Raw genomic sequence first — 20,368 nt, forward strand, 5'->3', positions numbered from 1 at the left:
AAAAGCTGAATGAAACAGGTTTGTTGGTTTGCTGTTGAATTTTTACCGCGAGTTTGTTGATAATATCAGCGCATCTGTTACCTTCAAGCATAACAAATTGTATGTAGTGTTAAGTTTCGGACACACCTTAATTCTGTAGGATTTTCCCAATTCATTCACTTACTTGAAGCCGTTGTGGTCGAAAGTTTATCCGGAAGAAAATGCCTGACGATAAAGACGAGACGCAGCAGGTAATAACAGTTATTTTAATGTGTCTGTGTTTGGCTAATAATAACGTTAGTGGGAGTATATATATATATATAACTTAATGTCCACAGGGTCCTATGTTGCACAGCTTATCCTCTAAAGACACATCAACGAGAGTTTCAATGTAGTTTATGTTCTCAGCAATGTGTGTTTCTCATTATAATACCATGTATTATAATGCAGGTTTTATAACTACCTACCGCGATACGGTGTGTCTTCTAGGCATTGGACAGGAGGACGGTTAGCTCACACCCGAGACCTGGCCTTTAACAATAGGGACCATTTAGGGACCATCAATAAATTACTGCTCTGCCTTAACTTCGAGTCATGAGCATTCAATAAGAAAACAACAGCTTGTTTTCCAAGAAATATTCATATAAATGAGAAGCTAAACTAAAATCCTATTTGAAACATTTATCCTTTTTTTTCCAGTACTACAATGCTGGAGTCACTGGCTCACGTGACATGGAACCAACTATTCTGAGTGACACTTTTTATTAAAGAAACTATTAAATTAGCATTATAATGTTCTTGTAAAATAAAAAAAATGGCACTGAAATCCTATAAAAAGAGGTGTGTCCTACCTTTCTAGTGAAGTGATACAATGCTGCATTGATTTTACTGGTTGTTATGACAGAAGTTATTGAAAAAGATCTGAACTGGCAGACCTGTTTTGAAAACTGATGTCATGAATTCATTTAACAAAACTATTTTGAATGAAGATCATTTCAGTTCTTCTCCGTAGGTTGCATATCATGTGATTTAGTGACTCCAACTCAATGCCGTTTTAATGCACATTGAATTACTATACTGGGCGAATAAAACACACCTCTTTCAATTGGATATTGTTTTTTCAATATCCAATGAGTAAAGCTTTTACGATTCAAACTGCATTTGAAACATCCATCTGTCTTTATTTGTAAAATGAACTGTGGAGACAATCTCTCATAGTGTAATAATAAGTGTATTTGAAGAGCACAGGGAGGAGCCTTCCTGCCACCACTATGGTTTAACCTTAGTGCCCCATACACATAAAACATACTTTTGATTTGTTGTGATCTAAGTTAATATTTTGAATTTCAGAGGTTAAAGGCAGCAATCCATTACACCGTGGGTCGCCTGTGCCAGAAGATTGGAGAGGACTACCAGAGAGGGTTCAGCCGACAAGCTGTAGCAGCGATAGCCGAGACAGCGTTCAGACAATGTGGTGAGTGTCACAAATCTAACGTGAATCCAGTTTATACTAAGACACGCACTGGATTGCGTTTGGTGCAGTAGGCCTTTAAATGTAAGTAAGTCCAGTGATGTCGTACAAAAAGCCTGTTTATGTACATGGGATAGCTGCAGCTGCAATTCTTATTGTAGTTATAGTTGAGATGGAGTATTGCCACACAACCCTGTCATCCACATTTAGCCAGTTTTTTCTCATATAAAAACCACCAAAAAATGATCCAGATTAGGAGACTGCTGTTGATGACAAGTACTGATTAGTTTGTATAAGTTCTTATAAAGGACTTCAACAATCAGACATATGTAAAAGAGGTTAACCATCCATTTCTAACCATGTTAGCCATAATGCTGTTTCAATAGGTCAGTCTAAACTTTACATTCCTTCATTTGTTACAGATGTATTTGCTAAAGACTTGGAGGCGTTTGCAAGGTGAGAAATTATTTTTGTTAGTGTAAACAGATGGGTTATCTGCATACTGTACTTAGATTAATTTAAATAAGCATTATCCCGGATGTTATCTTTACATAGAACCTCCAGTTTACATGTTAACTTTGCTTTCAGGCATGCTAAAAGAAGCACAGTGAATTCAGACGATGTAAAGCTCATAGCCCGTCGGAGCACAGCCTTGGTGAGTTATATCCACTGTGTTGTCCGAAAGGGAATCCTACAGAACCTAGTGAAGTATTGTTATGTCTAGTAACCTTTACAGCAAGTAAAAATCAAACAATGAAACACATTTCTTTCTGATATTGCAGTATACTTGACCCATGTAGGGGTATGTATATATTTTACAGCAGACAACAAACTTTGTTTAACTTGCCTTTATTTATTTCAGTCCACCCACATACAAAACAAAAGTGAAGAACTGAACCAGGAGCAGAGGGAATTGAAAAAGAAGAGTACTGGGAAGAGGAAAAGCAGAGACACTGAGGAGGAGAGCAAAGAATAAGGAAAGGACAAAGGCAGCCCTGCAGTGTCTCACTTGTGCCCAACATTCAAAATAAACGTTAATGCTATTATCAATCATTTAAGTGTCATGGCTGTCATTACTTTTATGGGGATTCTACACTTAAGACATTTAATAAATAACTGTAGTTTTATGTACACTTAGAATTAATATCTTATCTGTCCTGTGGCCTGCTGATGCAAAATGATATATTTGTGCATTTGCCAGAACTGTGCTAAATGTACCTACCTTGTTTCTTAAAACAAATTATCCAAATATGTAATTGTACAGTTGACTGAGAGTACACTCTGTGGCCACTTTGTTAATACACCTTGTATTATCTAAAGCAATCGACCGTATCAAGTGGTTGCCAAGTGTATAAGGCCATCTAAACGTCCCTAATTCTTAGGCTCAGCAACGTATCACTAGCTGTTTAATTACTTAAGCCAAATTACTGAAATAAGATAGTTTGGAAGGATGATGCCAGACTGCTGAGCTCATCTTGTTGGGTTCAAATGACAATGACCCCCCCCCCCCCTTAAAATTGCCCTCTAACCTTAATAGTCGCTGTAGATAATCAAAGGGGGATCATTCACACCGACAAGCCATCAAAAGCAGCAAAAAGACAGGTACTACCCAATATCTGAGAAGGCCACACACTGAAAGTGTTGGTACTTCCGTCTTCATCCAGAACAGACTTCAGTCAGGGTTCAAACGGAGACCTCGACCAGCAGAGCCCAAGGTCCCTAGATATGTGAATCGAATTAGATGTTTTTTTATTTGACAAACTGACCCAATTAATATCAACTAAGCATCTATTCAAATGAACTTTATTAGAGAACTCCCTTCATTTGACATGATTTTTTGTTTTTTTTAAACACCTCACAAACAACACAAGAGCTGCTGGGAACCATTGAACACACCACTCCACGTTCACACTATCACTCACGTCCCCCAGAGTCTTCAGCAGGTGTCATCCACATCAAGTACTCACTTACAGATCAGTTCAAAAACATGATATCACACACCATACAGCATTCAAATCAGATAATATAAGCAATACAAATTCATCACAACATTCCACTACATTTCTGCACTTGATCGACATACTTAAGAGTAAGGAAAATCTTGCAAAGATAAAAAAAAAAAAAATCTTGAAGTACTACTTAAAGAATGTCCATGTTAGGGGAGGTGCTTGTAGCACCCTTAGCTTCCACTCACACATTCAAAAAGCAGTCAAATTGGGCTCTTTCACTGCACAACCAGTCCGTTTCACGCGTCTCTCCGTTCGCTCACTCATCGCTTCACTCTTCGTCACAAGCCATCCTCAATCGCACTCATCAGTTCTTAAAATGTCAGTTGCGCAGTTCTCTTCATTTAAAAGTGGATAAAAGTGAAAACACCCACCGTCTCTTAGAACATGCGGAGTGAAGCCGTTCTTTGATGGCATAGCATTTACAGGTGGGAAGAGGGAGAATGATACCGATATCACCCCAAGAATGCTGCCATAGAGGAGCTTCCTCACAGGAAAATGGAAGAGAGGTGAACTGCAGAAGAGATTTCAATGAAGGCTTTTCCACAAAACTTGACTGCAAATAAAATTGCACTTAAAACATTTAGGTTTCAACCAGATTCTTTCCAATGCAAGATTGCCTTTTAGGTTGGTGACAAAGCCGCATAATGGTGAACCACAAACATTCATGCATTTTTAAAATGGCTATATCACATTTCACAATACATGCATTAGAGAATCCAGTTGAAATGGATACAAACAAATGAGACGTCAAAAATAGCACTTTAGTCAGACATCCTGGTAAACAACTCACTGCAACACTTTCTAAATTAAATCTTTAGCATTTTTTCCAAATGTACAAAACATCTTCCACAAAAGTGTTAAGTTTATCAGATACGCAATAACACCAGAAATAAAATGTTAAAAGACTCTTCTCTGTCAGAATACTTACCATACAAACATTTAGCTTACATACCCCACCCGGATGACTTTGACTCCATACTGGACCCAAAACCTGAGCTAAACCCACTACCGCTGGTTGTAGAGTTTGACCCGGTTCCCCAGCCGAGACTGGCCGAGCTGGCGCCGTAGTTGCTATTGGCCGTACTGAAAGACTGACTCTGGTCCCTGCTGGAGCTAGTCCCACTAGAGGTGCTGCCTGAGGTGGATGTTTGCTGCTGGCTAGCTAACATACCCATCATCCCCCAACTACTCTGAAGAGCTGCCTGGGCCGCAGCCATCATAGCCGGATTCAGACTGAAGGAACCAAAATTAGCCAGACTACTGTTAGTGCTGCTCCCAACCCCGCTACGGCTGCTACCAAATGCTTGAGCTCCAAAACCATTTCCAAACCGTGTCGTGCGATCAAACTGCCTATTGCCGTGTTTGGGCTCAGCATTTGAGATGTGAACACTGACACCTTTAATTATTAGGTCCTCTCCACAGAGAGACTGGGCAACCTGTGAGGGGAAATAAAGACATGAATCAGGTCATCAGGGCAGTGGTACCACGACAACGAGTTCTTCCAAACATTTAACGTCGTACCTGATCATCTGCAAATGTGACGAAGGCAAAAGCACGGAATGGCTTTGGAATGAAGACGTCTGTGACTTCTCCATACTGCATAAAGAACTGCCGCAGGTCGTCAGTGGTCATGTCTTCTGTGCAACGGCCAACAAACACCTTCCGGCTCCTCAATGGCTCATCAGGCCCTTGCTGTAAACAAAATGGTTAAGGTTAGAGTATTGTCAACATCAACAGTTTTAATTCACATAATGTACACAGGTTGACACATGGACATTACCAGATTCACCTTTGAGTTAGGGAGCTTGCAGTCACACCATCTTCCGTCAATCATATGGCGTTGGGTGACCACCTTTTCTTGAGCCTCATATTCTGTGAATCTCACAAAGCCAAACCCTTTAGAGTTTCCTGTCTTGGCATCACGTTTTACCTGCAATGTAAAAACAAGCATTGAAGAATTAAAACCCTGTTGTCAATCATACAACCCAGAGTCATGTGTATTTCACTATTGTTACCAATGTTATACCTGAACCATGATGACTTCTCCAAATGTGCTAAAGTAGTCTTTCAAGTCCTGCTCAGATGTTTTCCAAGGAAGGCCCAGTACAATCAGATCTGATGTTTTCATGTCCCCTCTCTTCATTTTCACTGCAGATGAGGCATCAATTTCCTCCATTTTCCTTTTGTTGTCTGAAGTGTGACCAACACAGAGAGAAACTGAATGTATATTAGTCTGACAGCCACAGGATCGATCTTTCCGTGTCATCACTACTTTTTTACTATCATGCTAATGTTTAATTTAAAAAGTCCAGGGTGGATAAACAATGAAGAATATAAAAAGAAATCTCTCATAATTGTGTAAATAATAATAAAAGGTGAATAAATACTGTATGGATCCCCTTGGGTAAATGTTGTTTTCACCCTGTTTTTATACACTTACAGTTAAAATAAACACATATAGCCTACTTTACACCGGGACAGCGAACAATAAATGAAATGCAGCTTGAAAAGAGCTGAGTTTTAGGTATTTTACCTGCTCATTTTTACAGTCTGTGAACATTTGTCCATGGCCTTTTTTATAAATGTTACATAAGGGCATACAGTTTACTTTACAACACACAGGCAGAATATGTTTGGTACAGTACAATGAGACTCCACGGAAAAGGTCAAGCTCCGTAGGTGATTTTATACTAAGGATAACAGTGAGTTTTACATTTATCCAATAAATCTTCCTAAATCTGTATTTTTTCCGTGTGTCCTTCATGCATTTTACATTTAAGGACTATGCAGTTGTTAGACCTAGAGTTAGCTAAAGATACTAAAACGCTCATAATATAAACTCACCAAACTAAAACTAGTCCAATGTTATTTCCCAAATGTTTAAACAAACATATCAATAGCATATTATAGGCTTTAGATTGTTGATCTAGGTTTACAACTTTAATATCAATGAATTCATTTAGTGTACTTAGAGCGCACTTCAGTGGGCGTGGACGAACAAACTTCAGGTCGCGTCATTGTCATCTATTTTCAGTGTGCTGAAGCTACATCATGAATTATAAATACCGCTAACAACACCTGTTAGAATGAAGTGTTATGTAAAAATAATTAAATATTAGGTGCTCATATCTACCTTTCGGATAGTTCACCACATAGACGACATTGCCCCATCCGTTTTCTGGTGCGTGTAGGATCCCTTCCACCAGACGAACTCCCCGCATGCACTGAGACAGGGGGCTCCTGAAGCGTAGGCCGCAAGCCCCTGGAAACTGAGCCGCCACTGTTGAAAGGAGAACAGTGCCGTCGTCCTCGGAAGGAATCTCCATTGGCTCCTCATTTTCCTCTTCTGCCACTCGAATATATACTTCAGCCATTGTGCATAAAACTTAAAAAGTTCCGGCCGGAATCAAAACAATGCTAAAGTTAGCAGTTAGCTTGCCAGTTGTCCACAATCGCAGCTAACGTTAGCCAATGTTGCTAACAAGACTGAGTGAGTCAGGCTAATTGTTTTGTTATTCCGAATAAAAAAATATAAAGTTAAAAACCCATAACAAAAGCGTCGTTGGGGTTGGTTTTAGCTGAATTATTGTATAATATCTCTCTCAAAAGCTGTAACAAGGGTGCACCAGCCTCTTCCTTTGTTCGTCGCGGAGATGTGTGGCGTCAGTCAACACCGCACGAGCGTTCCACTGTGCGGCGTAATGAAAACTGCGTACGGTCCCTCGTTAACAAAGCTAAGAACGCGATTTTGTGAAGATAGCTTGCGCCGGTTGATAAGGTCATCCAACGTAGGCACAAAGCCCTTCTCGTCTCAAATGACAAGCAATAATAACACAAGAGAATATATTTATTTTTCCACGGTGCGAAACATTACAGCACCATTTACGGCCTACCAGAATGGTTTTTACTCCAGCGAAAAAGGAACTACGTCATTAGAATGGGCTATTTCCCTTCATGGGGTTTTTTGTTTATGCAGTTTCGTTTATACAAATAGTAATTAAGTAATTTGTCAGTATACATCAAACCAAAATTAGTATTACTGTGAAAGTGATTGTTATTTAGATACAATCTAATACAACCCAATAAATTGTATTGTCTCATACATTTAATTTCTGATCCCCCCCTTAGGTGGTTTGGTAGTACATCCACTACAGTAGTTTCCGTTAGCTAGTTGTTGTTGTTTGTTGGCAGTGAGAATAGATGGGAAGATGGCGGTTGCTACGAGTTTTACAAATTTATGAAATGATGATTAAGTGTCAATTACAACTGTTTTTGTTTTATAGTATATTATGTTACCTAAAATCCACAGTATCGTCCGTTTGTATCACGGTGTGTTTTAGGTGACTGTAAATGTATAGAGTTTGCATTGTTCAATCATCTGCGTGTTTCTTTATCTTAAATGAACAAATCAACAACTGATATATTCAAACGTTGACATTTAGTGTCGAAGGTTTTTTAGACTGATATTTGTTTGTTTCTAACACTATAAAATAATATATGAATTTGCTAAGTAGTCTATCAGATCTGTTCAGAGGATATCAGTTCCCTTGGCAGTCTTAAATTATTAACATTTGTTCAGTCCATTCCAACAAAATATTTGGTCATCCAATTCTTTACCTTTAATTAGCAATTTGTATGATTATGTTAATATACCAGAAACTGTATAATAGAGCTCATATGAAATAGTAATTCCACGCGAACATTTTTGATAAATGCGTTAGAGCAATAGTAACTACATACATGTAATATCTGAAAGACATATCAATAATAAATTATGTGAACAACAATCATCTGATAAAGCTGTTATATTAAACACGACCAGGAGATCTCAAACAGCTTTTTATTACATTTTTCAATCAATAACAGTACAATTTAGTACAGTATCTATCTTGCATCCAGCTCACCGTGTAACACCAACAGACTGAAATGAAATACAAAAAGTGAAAAGGTACATAAGGGTGCAGAGCTCTATAATATTAATGGAAAGAGAATAGGGAATCCATCTCAGTTGAATTGCATTTTCACTTGTGGCCACACACAAATACATCACATTTATTGTACATCATCGCAGAAAAAAAGAAAAGTGAAAATATGTCACAACTTTAACAAAAGTGCTTCTGTATACAGTGAAATGTTGTCATTCAGATGCTCTGATTTTTAATTTAAGACCAAGAACAAAAATGTACAAAAGTTTTTAGTATGGACAGTATGCAAGGAAGTTTTGTTCCATTGAGTGTGAGGATTTGAAGGAGAGAAAAAGGTTTGTCAAGGATAGAATTCTCACAATGATTGTTATTTAATACAAAAATTGGCATCAATAGAACTGGTAAGCATAATTTACACTAAGTATGCAGTCAATATTAAGTCTTTCTCCATTCTTGCTTACTCTGGTGCATAGCGTTACCAGTATTAGTACATGACGTATGCAGAATTTGAGCCAACAAAATTGGCTTTTGTTAAGTTCAATCAATAGGTTACTCTTATTTCCAGGAAGAAAAAAAAATCTAGGATTTCGCACCATTGAAAGCAAGTCTACAGCATGCACATCTAAATTAACTCATGGCAGACAAAATTAAATGTCAACTTAAAACATCAGACCATTATTTTCAGACATTGATTTGTACATTTCATTCACAGAGTTGCAACTGCAGTCCCAAGCAAAGGAAGTGTCTATTTAGTCAGGTGAGGTGTTCACTCAAAGTGGATACTACACACATCCCCCCATCCATATAATAAAATCCAGCCATGCCCCAATTATCTCATTACCTACCTTGCTACCCAACCCCTTCCCACCCAAGTCAAAGGCATGTACAAGAATTAAGGGGGTTAACTGGATAAGTTACTCGTAATAACTCCTTTTGTACTGGAATGAGCATTCATAACTTATAGCATGTGCTTGGTTAGTTAACATAGTATTAGTTTAGAGGCAAAGCTTCTTCATGTGCAAAAGGCTGTGATGAAACAAAAACAGCTAGTATATAAATACATCATGGACATTTTGAAAGCTGCTCGTGTAATATGATCCAAGCTTTTACTTGCTGCATGTTTTCTCTCTTCTGTCGTATGATTAAACTGGATTAGAATGAAAAGCTGTAATTCAAACATATCTAAAACCACTAAAGAAATATGACAAAAGGAAAGCCATCAAGAATAACAAACCATCAGAATAGAATTCTTTAAAAAAAAAAAAGTTAAATAATTTGTACAATTACACTCCAACATTTGCTTTCAAGACGCACACATTTGCATGGGATGATAGTGTTGTTTTCTCTTTCAAGGTAACATAAAATGGTCCAAGAAGGAATGCACAAGTTTCTGATTTGATACCACAGGAGATCCTTTCTTAACTAGGTGATAAACAATTGTGCTCTTCTTTGTGTAGGAAAGGCATTGGTTTCCCTTCGTTTTTGTGGTGTCCAAGTCAGTTTAAACAGTGTTGAAGAAGATGCTGTGAACATTCTGAAGTTGTAATGGTCTTCCAGTCAACTTTGGAGTTAAAAGAACATCTGGGAATAAAGAGAGAGGAATTTTAGGATACATCTCGTCTAATTTGATCTATAGGCTAATTTGAAGTTAAGGGGTTTTAAGACCTAACAAGGTCGGACAAAAAGCTACGTATTAACACAGTCCAGATTAAGAATGTAGGAGGCTGCAACCTGCTGCAGAGGTTGTAAAATGTTCGGAATTAAAAGGAGTCTGCAAAATATAGAAGTATTTTATGAATTTCTTTAAAACATTTGGTGTAAATAACAACTTGAAAACATAAACATAGTGGTAATACGGTATAATCTTTCAAAGATTCTAAAAGACAAAATAAACGACTTTTATTTAATGTGTTACATATTACTAAAAGTGGCTGCAAAGATTCTTTGAGGGGGCTCCAATTGAACACTTTTAAAGATACTGTCTGGTGTGAAATGTAGCTTTAAAAAAAAAAAAATTGTAGCAGTCCAACATAAAACAGCAAGGTGTTTCATTGCACCCACATCTTTAAACAACAGTATCACAAAAAGGACAATAATAAAAAGGAATAAAATAGCCTTAGGTACAAATGTAAGAACATGTAAAACAATAATAATCATTTTGAAATATAAACCTTCAGGCTTCAATTCCAGATCTTCAGAAAACTGTCCCAGGATCCCGTTGCGACTGCCATGCCATCATCAGTAACTCCCAGGCAGCTAACACGGTTGTCATGTCCAGCCAACACACCTAGAAAAGTACAAACATCGTTATTGAGTCTACCAGACAAAAAAGGCAGGTCAATCATTTTATCCATTGTCGACTAATGGATATTTTTTACTAATATATTCCTACATGTTGCAAAGAAAGGGCTTCTATTTGAGCTATGCTTAAGCTACATACCGGCACGGTCGGCTTTTAGTGTGTCCCACACGTTACAGTTGAAGTCATCATATCCAGCCAGAAGAAGGCGGCCACTCTTGGAGAAAGCAACAGAGGTGATGCCACATATGATATTGTCATGAGAGTAGATCATTAATTCCTGATCGGCTCGCAGATCGAACAGCCTGCAGGTGGCATCATCAGAGCCTGTGGCAAAGGCATTGCCATTAGGGAAGAACTAAAAAAAAAAGAAAGAAATAATTAATGCGCAATATAGGAAAACAACAACAAGTACATCTATATCAGAAGAGCATATCCCAAAATGCAAAATCAGCTACAAGAAAAACTTACACAGATGGCGTTGATGTCAGACTCATGGCCGGTGAATGTCTGTCTGCACATGCCCTCTCGGACATCCCAGAGTTTAGCAGAGGCATCACAAGCACCAGAGACGAATAACCGTGTGTCAGGGGCCAACGACAGGCTCATGACATCGCCTGTGTGTCCAGCAAATGTGGTCGTCTGCTGGCCAGTCTCAATGTCCCAAAGTGCACTATAAAATAATATAACAAAATAAGATATCCATTTTTCCAACATTCTAGATTTGGGCGGAAAATGGTGGTGAAACATGGTAAAGTAACTTAACGTAGGCCATCCTTTTACTCACCAAGTGGTATCCCCAGAGCTTGTTACAATCTGGTTGTCATCAACGAAGCGACAACAGGACAGGTATCCTGATATTCAAAGAATCAATGGGGGAGTTATTCATATGGAATTTCATGTCAGATTCACAGCTAGAAATAGAAACAATAAAAGCAGAGTGTATCTTATACCTGTATGTCCAGCAAGCTCACGACTCACACGTACATTCCCCTCGCGGGTTTTCAGGTTGTAAATGGAGCAGATGTTGTCTAAGCCACCACAGGCCACATAATTTCCTGAAGGTGCATATGCACAAGTCATGACCCAGGAAGATCGAAGTGGGATGGCATGAACCTAGAACAAAAGAGTATACCCAGTGTTATTACAGTTGACAGTTTTACAAGTCTGGTAACAAAAAAAGTCAGGATTTATAACTTAAAAAGGGCAACCTTTGATGAAAGAGTTTGCTATTATTATAGCACAATGGGGACAACAGGGTGCCATTAAACCCCCTTTTAAAAAGGCAATAAGGTAATCCATATACAAGTCAGACCTACATTTCGCTTTCTAATTAGGTCTAGAGATACATGGAGGAATGACACTTTAATCTATTAATTCCCAGTTTGAGGTATTGCTTGCTTCCTCAAACTGATTTTAAATGTTTTTCTTGGAGAGTGCCAAATGGCCTGGTACACAAACTTCTATCCACTTCAACCCATCCCAATAACAGCACACCCAACACACCAGCCCCAAGGCAAAGGCCACAAATGCTTCTCTATCAGCTGATCTGAAACTCTTTCAAATGAATCATGAATGCCGCATAAGGCAGTTAGTTTGTTTCCTTCTCTCTCCTTCTCTCTATTTCTAGTATAACCTTGTGAGTCCCACGAAAATAGAAGCATGCTGCAAAATAAAGTGCAGCAGGAACAATATGAAAAACGTAACAAAGAAAGATATACCTCATATTTATATTACTCAGCTGTATACTGCAGGTTCCTTTTAGAAATGTAGCAACTATTACTTTATTTGCATCTTAAAGGGCAACACTGACCTCTATGAGTATCAACTGCTGTTGTTATTACTTTGCAAATAAATGCTACAGATTGGCTTTTGTATTTTCAGTCATTTCTTCAGTAATCAGTGTCAAGGAAACATACCTTATTTGTGGTATAGCTGTCCCAAATAATGAGTTTGCCATCTTGAGAGGCACTGACCAAGAGCCTGCATAAATAAGAACAGCTATATTAACACCAACACAAGAATCACAGTCGTCACACAAAATCTATTTGTATCTAGAATCATAAGCCAAAAGCAGAAGAGAGAGGACTGCAACAGTGTTAAAAACTACTACATCAGTAAAACAACTCATTACATTTAGCGACTTTCAAATTTGTGCACTTTTACAACATTTGAGATAAAAAAGGGACAGAATTCCTCTTATCAAGTCATTTCACCTGGAATCTGTTCCCCAATGCATGGCATAGATTTTAGCCAAATGACCCCGCAGCGTTCGTCTTGTACGCATCTGGATTCGGCCAACGGGGTCAATATTAGCTGTGATCTGCAAAACATTAGGTACTCGAGTTAATTTCAGACCAAAGCTTTTCTACGTTAAACTAAGCCCATAATGTTTAATGTCACCTGTGATAATGTGGCATCTGCGCATGCTTTCCTGGCATCCTGAAGGGAAGAAAAAAAATGTATCTTTAGGGGCAGGATTTTCTCACATCTGTTTTTTGTATGTACTTAACTTATAAATGGTTGTTTTGATATTAATGTTTTGACTGTATGGCAAATAAAAAAAGGTTGTTACTCACTCTGATCTGATTTTTGAGCTGCTCAGCCTCTTGGCGTAACTGGTCCAGTTCACTCATTTTATTCTGCTTTTTCAGTTACCTTACTCCAACTACTGGGGCACTTTTTGATCTAAAAAGAAGAAGAAAGAGTAGCACTTTAATCATTTGCATTCATCCTTTTAATTCAAGAATATATTTTTAACAAAAAAAAAAGCAGCATCACAAATTAATACATCTTTCGTTTGACTTAATGGTTTATCAATCAAAATTGGCACAGTTAACAACCTTAATATCATTTACACAATCCTGGTGCAGAGTGTGAATGCCAGACTAATCCTGCCGTTGCATTATATTGTTCATCTGAGTCCCTGCAACACTCACAAGATGTTGATGTTGTTGTGAATGAATTAACCACTAATAATATTATTACCAAATCTCAAGTCAATCTCATTCTTCGTTTTATCAAGTACATTTTGAAAACCTGTGCAACGACCTACATTGAGTATGTTCAAAAACAACGATTGTATGGCTATAAAACAAACAATTCCATATCCGTCTACACCACAAAACAACTCACTTACTTACAAATGCAACATCAACAAGGATCTTTCTACAGTGTTGAGTTATTTCAAGCAATCTTTACGAGAGATGTATTGCCCCCCGTGTAATGAAAAAACAAACCATATAACTGGTGTTTGCATATTGCCTGTATCGACTCAGAGTGCAATACTACAATGTCTTATAAAAAAGTATAAGCACAGCTTATAAACTCTTGACTTAATAAAAACAAAAATCTCATCCAGATTTTTTGCGGATTGCAAACAGCAGTGCACAATAGTTTGACCAACACTGCCTTCCCCAGTTATCTCACAGCTGTATTGCTGTCAGTAGACCTATGTCACTGGAGGTTATAGAGCAACAGTGAAAATCTTCTTCAACAGACCATGTAACCCTTTAGGTCCTCTAATTGGTTGTCCATTTTAAACACAGGTTACCCTCCTACACCCATTAATCTATAAATATGTGTGTCATCAAATGTACTTTTCTAAGCAGTAAAATCAAGTGACAGCAGAATGCTGTTCTTGCTTTGATATTTAAAAACAATATGCCCCAAATGATTGACATAAAATTGAGCAGATAACCACGTATAATAATGCTCACTTAAGTCTATGTTATCTTCTGTTATCTGTCTCTATATAGTATAATGAATGTTAATGAATCCTTATGTTTTTGGGCATGAACAGACTAAAATAACTTTCATTTGGCCTTAGTGATTTACCATTTAAAACACTGTAGGTTTCAAAATAATCCTTAAACAGTTGTTTGTTTTTGTCAACTTAGATCATACTTTGTTTTTAATCAAATGGAATAAACTTTTACTCTTGTAAACCAAACCCTAAAACTGCTATTGTAAATCAAAAAGTGGGATAGCCTGAAGTGGTGTTAGAATAGGACAGAGTTTGAAGTATTTCACATTTGGAAAACTTATTTCATTTTGACCTCTGTGGATGCTTACAGTTAAGGAGTTCCTCTCCCTCATCACTTCTCCTTTCCAAGCGCCTGATCAGGGTCAGCTGACTGCATGATAAACAATGAGCTGTGGCAAACTGCCTGGAGTTGTAGCTCAGTAGCTTATTCTCAGGTCCCTTAAGGGCAGTCTGTTCCTGCTACTTTTAAAAAGGTGTCTCCTGCATTTCCAGCTAAAACATTTCTCTGCATGAGTTTACATTCGTTTTCAAAAGGACAAGTCTGCTTATCTGTACTGTTAAACAATGATAATACAATATTCCACAGGTCTAAAGCTAGATCATAGAAAAAGCCATAACCAGCAATATCACTGAGCAACTACATAATCCTAAAAGCTAAAATCCTCAGTCAATGAGTCTCTAATCCTATCCGTGTCCACTAACATAAACAGCTGGCAAAGCCCGTCCAGGCATTAGAAATATGTTTTCCCAATCATAAAAGGATGAGTTTAATCTTAATTCTTTTACACACAACATGCTTAAAGCAAGTGCCTGGATTTTAAATGCTGAAAATCCAGGCACTTGCAGGGAAATCTCAAGCCTAATACAGTACCTCCCTTCTAGTTTTGCAATGTAACCAGCATTACTTTAATAAACTAGGATAAAGTTAAAAGCAGCATTTTTATAATAAATTCATTTTCGAATTCCATAATCAGAGTAATTTAAATTACAATTCTTGAGACAATAGCAATTGTATCAACATACCTCACCCACATATGTTCTAAATGGTGTCTGTGAACAGGTTCAGCCAACTGTGCTGTACTGGTAGTTGATTTAGTCACTGTGTGCAGTACTGTGATTTGCCTACAACAGTAGAATAGTTTGCATGGTATTTGAATGGCTGCTGAATAGCTTTTTTAGTCAGTTTGTTACTCTTGTAAGTGGGTTGGGCTACTGTAGCTCGGCACATATATCCGGGGGGGGGGGAGCACCATTGTGTGTAAAATAACAAGAATTACACTTTAAGTGTCTGACTCTAATCGAATATCTAAATGTACCCGAGGATCCACAGTGTAGTGATAATATGACTTGCACTGCAGGAAATCTGAGAAGATGCAGCTAAACGCCATCTTGCAGACTGCTTTTCGCTAGTTAGCTTGCTAGCAGGCTTGAGAGTGTAGGCCTACAGGCAGGGCAGAGCGAGTATTCAAGAAAGTAATATACTGACATTGTATTAGTGTAGTGTAGTAGCAATGTCACTTGCTATTTAACATTGACCGGTAGGCAAGCACAGTCGGTATAAGTAAGTTAGATTTCGTGACCGACAATCAACTAGCTCGTAGCATCTAATGCAAAAAAATCGCAACCAGTCACTAAAGGGTAGATTCAGCTGCTCTTCCGCAATTACACGGAATGCTATGTAGTTAGCTTAGTGGGTAAACCTGGAAAGTACGTGGTTGCTTGGCCTCCGGAAATCCAATTAGATATATACGCGCAATCTTGTTAAAGCCGACAGTGCACGGATGACTTGATTAACGTTAACACTTTATTTATTTGGTTTTCTAATCCTGAAGTGAACCCAAGCCTGTAAAAAGTGCAAGGTCGGGAGGCGATGGCCTGTTTGACTTCAGTAAGCAACAAATGCAATAACAGATGCGGGTGAATTTTCAATAAGTAGAAGACCATCTTTCATCCGTCGCTGCATTACTGCCAATTGGCAAACTGGAGACAGATAACTAACGTTACAAACCTAAGTTAAAGGCGTTGCACCGGCGCCGCCGTTTCGTTGCAGGAAGGCAGCAATATGCTAACTTATTACATCGGGTTGTACAAAAAAAAAAAGGAAAAAAGGGGTGTTAACGCGCTCCAATAACTCTCTTCAATAACACATAGCCGAGGTGAATAAGGGTGCAATGTTCACGTCAAATAGTGATTATGGCTGTTCTGCTATTGCAAATAACGAATATTTGTTGTAAATTTGTTTACGGGACGTTTATTGTTCCAGCCCAACCCAGTGTGTCATCATCAACTCACAATAATGTCTCTAAATCTAACATGTTTTAGTATAAAGCAACCCGTGAAGCCCAAGTTGCTGACAATATCACTACAGTTGTCTTCATTAACCTTTTGGCATTAACTAGCCATTACTTTAAGTACTGTATTTTAGGCCAGGGAGAAGCAGGGCCATCGCTGATATGAAGCCTTACTGGCCAACTAACGTTACTTAAGCGCCAGCCAGGAGCTCTCGTTGCCATTAACAGTAGTTAGACTCAAATGACTGGATGCACTTTTATAAAAGATACGTTTTGCTACAATCTGTTTCTCCAGTGCACATACCGAGCATCAGGATCCACTGCAGCATAAACTTCTGTGCCTTAGCCACTTTTATTTGCCCATGATAAAACAGCCAACTTAACCGTTAGCTAACCGCAGCTAACTAAATGGCTAGGAAGCTAACTAGCTATTGCTGCTACCCCACCCCCGGACAGTTCAATTCCGCCACAATTCATTGGCTAATTATATTAACGGTTACTGTTTATGGTATGGAAACAGCATGATTATAGTTTCTTTCTTCTCCTTACCTGATTCAATTTGCGTTTGTTTTTGGGTTTTGGCATTGACTGGAAAGCAAGACGGTGTATACCTCCGATCCACGCATCAACGAACACCACAACGCTAGCTCACTAACTAGCTAGCCAGCTAGCGGTAGTTTTCCGAGGAGCAGCCCTTCCCGAACACTACGGCTAGGGAGCTTGACAACCTCAGTCAACCAACCGGAGAGGGGAGGGGAGGGGAGGGGAGGAGGGGGTATCACACCCACTAGCTGTGCACTGAAGACACTGCACACAGGCGGACAAAAAGGCGAATCTTAAAAGTCACTATACCTCATTCAACAAGACAGCCTACTGTCTTCCTTTTGCCCAGTTTAACATCTGCCCTTTCCGTAGTAGGTTCACTCTCGTCCGGCCATCGAACGACGAGATGGGCGCGGTAACCCTGCAGTCAGCGCTGGGAAACCCCACGCTGCAGCAGCGACGGATGGGTAGAAAACCACAGATCGGTGTTTTATTATCTAAATCTGGAGATAATCGATCATATTAAACAATATTTAGTTCTTTTCGTTTGTAATATATATGTGCATCTCCATTCTGTAGCCTACACAACGACGTGTTGCCTTAAAATGTTAATTTAAAATCATGCACTTCTAGTTTATCTTTTTTTTTCATCCCAAAACAGTTTCCTTACATTTGCTATAATTCCTGCATTTTTTAAGGACACTTAATTCATCCCCACATAAAACAAAGTCTTATTCTAACCCAGCATTGTTTATCTCACCAACGTCCAATATGCTAAATATGTCTGCTTGTCTGCTCCCCAGTTACATCCAGATATAGATCTCATTAGATCAATTACTTTTCAACATTTTCGATTTTCAATAAAGGCCATCTTTCATGTAGACCCATTTTTCTTTCAAAAGGGACAGTATTTCCTTGTTGCTTGGCCTGGGCGTAAACAGTAATGCTCATAACGATCATAGTTCTCAGTGCAACTAGCTATAGCCTATACAAATATTGAAATGTAGGACAAAATGTTTTTCATCTGTCATTTTTAGACCAAAATAAACTTTTACTACTGAGTTGTGACGGTCAGAAAGAGCCCAGAGAGACTACTAATGACTGAAATTGGCAAGAATTCTGATCATCAAATTATAACTAGCAGCGTAAATTCCTTCATTCTTTTAATAGATTGATCAAAACCTTCGTGGCTGTGCTAGTCTTTCTTCCTTAAAAACAACATCATTGTTCTGGTTAACTTTCTGACTACATATAATGTAAGTATTACTCCAAATACCTACCTTTAAAACAAAATATGTTAAAGTTATCACCTTTTTTTGTACATTTTGAGGTGTTTTCTTTTCTTCCAGTTTTATTTTACCAATACATGTTGTGTATGTTACTTTTTGAATATGGCGTACAGAGATTCATATTCTTATCCCTTGACAAACAGATGTGAAATTCTTAATGTTCCCATTGCAATGTTGGGAATAACTTCTAGTTAAGTGCCTCCCTATTTTGCTTTCAGTCAGAGACTGCACAAGCACCTGCTAATGGCTAACTGCAAGCTAATGGCAGTTGCCATAAGTAGACCACGTGATGTTGAGGTCAGTAAATGCATTTGATAATTTTCACAATTTGTTATCATGACTCTTCTTTTGTCTTAGTAACTTTTAGAACAACATCCCATTTTAACTAATTACAAGATTACCAAACCAGTTATATTTTATATTCAAGTATAACTTGCTTTTTAAAATTTGTCAGTTGAGATATTCAAATATTCCTCATGGGTGATCAACCAGTCCATCCTTTGCCATAAAAGGCCACAAAGCCTGTTCCTCTAAACTCTGTGGAAGGAAAATTAAATTAAAAGAGCAATCATTACGAGGCTAAGATATCCTCTCATTCTACTATACAGTAAGTGTACAGTACGTAAGTGTAAGTACAGTACTTACCCTCAGTTTTGTTTGGACCAGCAGAGAAAATGGTGAGAAACTATAACAAAGCAACTAACCTCACATACTACTTACAACACAAACTCTTATATTAAGTTAAAGTCCTCATAGAATAATTCCAGAAATGTTGCTGTGTGGATCTTTTTTCCTCTTAATACAACTTACTAACTGCTAAAGCCAAAACTGAAACTGATTATTTCTTTCAGGCCAGCAAGTTATCACAAGAGCAGATCAACCAATACAAAGTAGTATTTGAGAAGTTTGATGAGGGAAATTGAGCTGTGAAGACACTGGAGCTGGAGAGGTTAGTGAGTTTAATCGGGATCAATCCTACAAAGAGAGAGCTAAGCCACATGGCCAAAGATGTGGACAACAATGGTAAATAAAAAACTGCATTGACTGAAAACACTGCATATGTTTATCTTTCTCTTAAATACATTTAGCTTGGCTCTTTGACCTTCTGACATTCTTTGAAATACTAATATTTGGAAAAAATGAAAAGTACCTGTGCCAGTATGTAACCTCGACTTCCAATGTATTATGTGAAATAAAATGTTCAGTAGAGCCCAGCCATGAGCCATATCTTGTTTAAGCTTATGGTCTTATTTTCTTTCACTGTGTCAGAAAGACCATGGTAGTATATTGAACTGTGTTATATTGCAAGATGGTTTTATATTTCCAGACATGAGAAGATACATTATGACACATTAGGAATTGGCCAATAAACTGGATCTAAAGTTCAAATATAGATTGACAGCACACATTTCAACAGGCAACATCTTCCAAAACCGATTATAATAAAACCAAATATTATCTAATACTGCAGTATTCTGCTTAACTGCAGCCTGACACGTAAAACACTAGGTGTCAGTATTTCACCGTGTTTTTTATAACGGGATATATAGTTCTTTAAAATAATATTTGCATCACACACACACACACACACACACACACACACACACACACACACACACACACACACACACACACACACACACACACACACACACACACACATTCAAAAATATGTGTCCTTTGATTTAAATGGGGTGGTAATGTAAATACTTTACACTAATATTTACTGCTGGGGACTATTCAAAATGAGCTGAAGAACTGATACTGTTGTTACATGCACTCACAGTTACAAAACA

The 20,368-nt window shown here is 38.1% G+C and overlaps 3 protein-coding genes across 8 annotated transcripts; 1 reads left to right on the plus strand and 2 right to left on the minus strand.

Moving 5' to 3' along the window:
- The first annotated feature begins 16 nt into the window (after positions 1 to 16).
- On the plus strand, positions 17 to 2,503 carry cenps (centromere protein S). Its single transcript, XM_063910226.1, has 5 exons — positions 17 to 230; positions 1,330 to 1,453; positions 1,873 to 1,906; positions 2,039 to 2,105; positions 2,313 to 2,503. Exons 1-5 carry the CDS (start codon positions 201 to 203, stop codon positions 2,424 to 2,426), a joined length of 369 nt encoding a protein of 122 aa, XP_063766296.1. The 5' UTR covers positions 17 to 200; the 3' UTR covers positions 2,427 to 2,503.
- tardbpb (TAR DNA binding protein b) lies at positions 2,284 to 7,378 on the minus strand. Of its 4 annotated transcripts, XR_010168163.1 has the most exons (6): positions 6,593 to 7,378; positions 5,486 to 5,676; positions 5,249 to 5,389; positions 4,981 to 5,151; positions 3,831 to 4,895; positions 2,284 to 3,169 (listed from the first exon to the last, which is right to left on the minus strand). XR_010168163.1 is itself a non-coding variant. In XM_063910224.1 (5 exons), exons 1-5 carry the CDS (start codon positions 6,831 to 6,833, stop codon positions 4,404 to 4,406), a joined length of 1,209 nt encoding a protein of 402 aa, XP_063766294.1. In that variant the 5' UTR covers positions 6,834 to 7,378; the 3' UTR covers positions 3,238 to 4,403. The 4 variants fall into 4 exon arrangements, 3 of the variants coding, with proteins under 3 accessions (XP_063766294.1, XP_063766292.1, XP_063766293.1); XM_063910224.1 differs by lacking the exon at positions 2,284 to 3,169 and having other exon boundaries at positions 3,238 to 4,895; positions 5,486 to 5,649; XM_063910222.1 differs by lacking the exon at positions 2,284 to 3,169 and having other exon boundaries at positions 3,238 to 4,895.
- A 907-nt stretch (positions 7,379 to 8,285) lies between these two features.
- On the minus strand, positions 8,286 to 17,740 carry gnb1b (guanine nucleotide binding protein (G protein), beta polypeptide 1b). 3 transcript variants are annotated; one of them, XM_063910540.1, is made up of 11 exons: positions 17,593 to 17,740; positions 13,263 to 13,371; positions 13,087 to 13,125; positions 12,900 to 13,006; positions 12,603 to 12,666; positions 11,637 to 11,799; positions 11,471 to 11,537; positions 11,155 to 11,356; positions 10,825 to 11,041; positions 10,556 to 10,671; positions 8,286 to 9,965 (listed from the first exon to the last, which is right to left on the minus strand). In XM_063910540.1, exons 2-10 carry the CDS (start codon positions 13,317 to 13,319, stop codon positions 10,565 to 10,567), a joined length of 1,023 nt encoding a protein of 340 aa, XP_063766610.1. In that variant the 5' UTR covers positions 13,320 to 13,371; positions 17,593 to 17,740; the 3' UTR covers positions 8,286 to 9,965; positions 10,556 to 10,564. The 3 variants fall into 3 exon arrangements, with proteins under 3 accessions (XP_063766610.1, XP_063766609.1, XP_063766611.1); XM_063910539.1 differs by lacking the exon at positions 17,593 to 17,740 and adding an exon at positions 17,290 to 17,551; XM_063910541.1 differs by lacking the exon at positions 17,593 to 17,740 and adding an exon at positions 16,458 to 16,478.
- Positions 17,741 to 20,368: the final 2,628 nt, after the last annotated feature.

This window comes from Eleginops maclovinus, chromosome 20, assembly GCF_036324505.1.
Source record: "Eleginops maclovinus isolate JMC-PN-2008 ecotype Puerto Natales chromosome 20, JC_Emac_rtc_rv5, whole genome shotgun sequence".
In the NCBI taxonomy this organism is placed as follows: domain Eukaryota; kingdom Metazoa; phylum Chordata; class Actinopteri; order Perciformes; family Eleginopidae; genus Eleginops; species Eleginops maclovinus.

What these genes read in the sequence shown, in the direction of transcription:
- tardbpb (XM_063910222.1), bottom strand. Translation starts at nt 6,833, where the DNA reads ATGGCTGAAGTATATATTCGAGTGGCAGAAGAGGAAAATGAGGAGCCA. An exon ending in GCAAGCTCCCTAACTCAAAG is followed by an intron (nt 5,152 to 5,248) that starts GTGAATCTGGTA and finishes TTTTGTTTACAG; the next exon opens with CAAGGGCCTGATGAGCCATT. An exon ending in TCACATTTGCAGATGATCAG is followed by an intron (nt 4,896 to 4,980) that starts GTACGACGTTAA and finishes TTCCCCTCACAG; the next exon opens with GTTGCCCAGTCTCTCTGTGG.
- gnb1b (XM_063910540.1), bottom strand. Translation starts at nt 13,319, where the DNA reads ATGAGTGAACTGGACCAGTTACGCCAAGAGGCTGAGCAGCTCAAAAAT. An exon ending in CTGACATCAACGCCATCTGT is followed by an intron (nt 11,042 to 11,154) that starts GTAAGTTTTTCT and finishes TTTTTTTTTTAG; the next exon opens with TTCTTCCCTAATGGCAATGC. An exon ending in ACTAAAAGCCGACCGTGCCG is followed by an intron (nt 10,672 to 10,824) that starts GTATGTAGCTTA and finishes GTACTTTTCTAG; the next exon opens with GTGTGTTGGCTGGACATGAC.
- cenps (XM_063910226.1), top strand. Translation starts at nt 201, where the DNA reads ATGCCTGACGATAAAGACGAGACGCAGCAG. An exon ending in ATAAAGACGAGACGCAGCAG is followed by an intron (nt 231 to 1,329) that starts GTAATAACAGTT and finishes TTTGAATTTCAG; the next exon opens with AGGTTAAAGGCAGCAATCCA. An exon ending in GACAGCGTTCAGACAATGTG is followed by an intron (nt 1,454 to 1,872) that starts GTGAGTGTCACA and finishes CATTTGTTACAG; the next exon opens with ATGTATTTGCTAAAGACTTG.